Source organism: Cyprinodon variegatus, unplaced genomic scaffold, assembly GCF_000732505.1.
Source record: "Cyprinodon variegatus isolate N-32 unplaced genomic scaffold, C_variegatus-1.0 Scaffold1174, whole genome shotgun sequence".
NCBI classification, from domain to species: Eukaryota; Metazoa; Chordata; class Actinopteri; order Cyprinodontiformes; family Cyprinodontidae; genus Cyprinodon; species Cyprinodon variegatus.
In genome coordinates, this window is record NW_015151627.1 from 121,084 (window position 1) to 123,874 (window position 2,791).

Here is a 2,791-nt window from a genome sequence, read left to right on the forward strand (position 1 = left end):
AGCAAGAAGCCTCCCAGATCTCCAGATGCATTTGAGATATCAAAAAAGTACTCCAGAGTTTTGTTCAGCATGGGGGTCAGTAGAAAATGAAGGCTAATCATGTTTTGGGTGTACTATTCCTTTAAAGTTAACAAATCTTTAAAAAACAATCAATCACTCAATTTCTTTATTGTCAACTACAATTTAAATAGTAATTAAGGTTTCAGTTTTAGTACAAGCCGTACGTGCCGCAGAACGCTGCCTATGGCACGGTCTTATGGCTGCCAAGGGCCTCACCGTGAGGCGGTTCCCTCTAACGCTGCCTTTATTTCTGTGGAAAGATAGGAGCCGTGTTGGGATGGAGAGGGGGGTAAAAGCACATTTCACCCTTTATCCTTAACAGGATACAGTTTGAGATATCAAAAAAACCTCAGCACCAGGAAAGCACATAAAATCACGAGACAAACATTTCAGCAGAGGGTCACATCGGAGGCTGGAGCCACAAGAAAGTCAATCTGACATTTGAGCATTAGTTATGTGTTCAATTTGTCCATGAACGCTGTCCACAGGCCATTGTTCTTGATAAGATGGAAGTTTATAAACTAGCACTAAAGTTCTGGACGCATCCACAGATGTTTGCAGGTAGGGGGGGGGTGCAGTTCTTGGCCCTTCCGCCATAACATCCTGGGTAGATTTGATAAGGGGGAGGTCAAATCCACGATAACACTTATTGTTTTGAGAGCAGGCTGCACAGGAATTTTCCGTCAGCCTTGAGTCTTTCCTTGCTGGCTCTACACGGCGAATCCAATATTCCAAATATGTTAAAAATTTGACCGATTGCATTGAGAGGCCGGCTGACCAGATCCATTGTTTGAATTTGGGTGATATGAAGAGAGTCCTTAGAAAATACAAGACACAGCAAAGCAGGGACAGATCAGGGAGGAACAGGAGCTGCAGGAAAATACAACCTCCTCCTTCAAGAGTCAGAACAGAGCTCTGATTCCAGGAAAAAATAATCCCTAAGAACAGAAACAGTCATAGATGTGGGCTGATTATTGATGGATATTAGCAGTAGTTTTTGTGGACATTGATTTCTGTAACTGATTTGTCTCTGTTTGCTTTCACCATGCTCAAACATCCGGCTGCCGTATTTTGCAAGTGAGTTCCTCTCTGTTTGTTTGCATGCGTCTGCGAGTGCTCACAGCAATGTCCAGCGGGTGGATTCTCATCATGTTTTGCATTTCTTTTTGCTCTCCTTTTGTTTTCCTCCCCTCCCCTGTTATTTTCTGTCTCATTACCCCATGTGTTTGTGTGTTTGTCTCTCTCCACCCTTCACTAACAGTGGCTGCAATCATCTTCAATGGTTTAGTTCCAATGCCAGATAACAGCTCTAGTGTCTCTGGGGTAAGTGCTTGTTTTCACTTTTCTCACTCGGTTTTTGGTTCTCTGTATCGTAAACCAGTTGTGTCCGTCCTCCGTAAAGTTTCAGCTGCAAAATTAATCCAAACGCTAGAAAAGAGCTAACCCTAGCATCGCCTCATTGCGACAGAAGTGGCTTTGCTCTCCTCTTATCCGCCTTTGTTTGTTTCTTGCCGTCGATCCTGCCGCCGTCCAGTTCTTCTCTGTGGTCTCTAACTTCCGACCCGTGCTGACATATTTACTCTGTTCGTGTCTTTGCCAAAACACTTCACTTGTCGCCTTCTCCTGTCTGCCCAACACTGCCGCCCACCATCCCAGTTGAATGTCACAGCTCTGGACTGGAGTCAGCTGGGCAAGAAGGAGTGCATGAAGTATGGAGGCTCTCTGGTGGGAAAGTCCTGCAAATTTGTCCCCGACCTGGCCCTCATGTCCTTCATCCTTTTCTTTGGCACCTACTCCATGACGGTCTCTCTGAAGAAGTTCAAGTTCAGCCGCTACTTCCCCACCAAGGTAACAGAACTGTTCATGAACACATGCAGTTAACACGCAGATTCATTATTTTAATCTAGATTAATCTCACTGTAATCTTGGAATTAACCTAAATTGCTCATCTGAATTCGGCCAAAAACATTCATGATTTTTGTGTGCTACCTCCAGAATTTAAAAGAAAGGGTTTAGGCCCCTGTCACACCTTGCCGATTTACCGAGTGTTTCTGGCTAAATCTTTCTATGCATTTTTTTTTTTCAATTTTGGGTGTTTACATAGAGTACTCATAACGAGTCCAGAACTTCTGTCCAACGAGAGCCTATGCATAATGCACAGCAGCGTAATATCCATCATCATTACGCAGTATCAATTAAAGCCGGTTCCCTCGGGTGCCCGGTCTGCATGAAAAGATGTCTTTGATCGCAGTATTAGCCTAGCTGCAGTTTACCACACACAAAAAAATGAATAAATGAAAAGAAAAAGAAAGAAATAAGGTTTGCAGTCGCAGCAGATTCAGCGTCATGTTATATAAGACAGTACAATTGCCTTATAGGAAGGTGCCTTCCTGTCAGTGTATTCTCATTATGAGTTCGTATGAAATCATACGAAAAGTTATGCACCGTAATTTCGTACTTTTTGGACGTTTTTTTCATCGTATGCGCATGCGCATCTTACGCCCCATTCAAGAACATAGAATATAAATTTCAATTAGTCCTGACCCTGACCCTAACCCTAAGATATAAAACAGCAAGCAACATAGTTAGAGACATGAATAAGTGATGATTGCACTGTTTTTCCCAGTTTTACGTCCGTCCGCGGAACTGTTTTATTTTCTGTCTGCCAGCGCATGCGCACTGATGTGGTTTTTTGAGGAAAAACGTCCAAAACGTACGAAATAGTGTGCAT

At 43.2% G+C, this 2,791-nt stretch overlaps 1 protein-coding gene across 1 annotated transcript in view; it reads left to right on the top strand.

Annotated features, from left to right (window-relative positions):
• Positions 1-2,791, top strand: part of LOC107101937 (electrogenic sodium bicarbonate cotransporter 4-like) — a 72,142-nt gene that overhangs the window by 45,502 nt on the left and 23,849 nt on the right. Inside the window, exons 15-16 of the mRNA XM_015401029.1 lie at positions 1,349-1,383; positions 1,717-1,908. Of these exons, the coding sequence (XP_015256515.1) occupies positions 1,349-1,383; positions 1,717-1,908 (227 nt within the window). The remainder of the gene's footprint in view (positions 1-1,348; positions 1,384-1,716; positions 1,909-2,791) is intronic.